A 595-nucleotide genomic window follows, 5' to 3' on the forward strand; every position below is an offset into this window, starting at 1 on the left:
CGGCTCAACCGCCGCGGCTGAGCTCGCGCGCGCCCCCCCCTCCCCTCCCCCCCTCACTCGCACCTGGCTCCAGGTGATGAGCTGGTTACTGGGGGCTTCGCCCACCAGCGCCCACAGCTTGCTGAGGAAAGCCGGGACCCCCGCGCTGGCGGAAGGCGGCGGTTGGGGCTGAGGGGGCTGCTGCTGCTGCGGTGGCGGCGGCTGGGGCTGCTGCTGCGGTTGCTGCTGCTTCATTGTCGCTCGGGAGCCTCCGCCGTCTGGCCGGGGGAGGGGCGCGGGGAGGAGGAGGAGGAGGGAGAAGCAGGCCGGCCTTGCCTTGTCCCGCCCCCGCAGGCGCATGCGCAGCGGCCCGCCGCGGGTGCGCCTGCGCGCCGCCCAGCCCAAGCCCTGCGTTTTTACAGCACGGCCGCACGTGCGCCGCCCTCACGTGTCACAACAGGCGCGGCGGCAGAGGCCGCCCGCCCGGCAGGGGCGGTGCCTGGGGGGAGAGAGAGAGAGAGAGCGCGCGAGAGAGAGAGCGGTGGGTGCCGCCCATGCAAATGTGGAGGGGTCAGGGCCAATGGGGGCGCGAGTCTCTCCCGCGGGCGGGGCCAGG

General features: G+C 74.8%; 1 protein-coding gene across 2 annotated transcripts in view; it reads right to left on the reverse strand.

Annotated features, from left to right (window-relative positions):
* HSF2 (heat shock transcription factor 2) overlaps positions 1-313 on the reverse strand; it is a 17,231-nt gene extending 16,918 nt beyond the window's left edge. For both annotated transcript variants that reach the window (XM_010585844.1, XM_010585843.1), the window contains exon 1: positions 64-313. In XM_010585844.1, coding sequence (XP_010584146.1) covers positions 64-234 — 171 coding nt within the window. In that variant the 5' untranslated portion in view covers positions 235-313. The remainder of the gene's footprint in view (positions 1-63) is intronic.
* Between the last annotated feature and the right edge of the window lie 282 nt (positions 314-595).

The sequence above is a fragment of the Haliaeetus leucocephalus genome, unplaced genomic scaffold (genome assembly GCF_000737465.1).
Source record: "Haliaeetus leucocephalus isolate CR32 unplaced genomic scaffold, Haliaeetus_leucocephalus-4.0 Scaffold130, whole genome shotgun sequence".
Lineage (NCBI taxonomy): Eukaryota > Metazoa > Chordata > Aves > Accipitriformes > Accipitridae > Haliaeetus > Haliaeetus leucocephalus.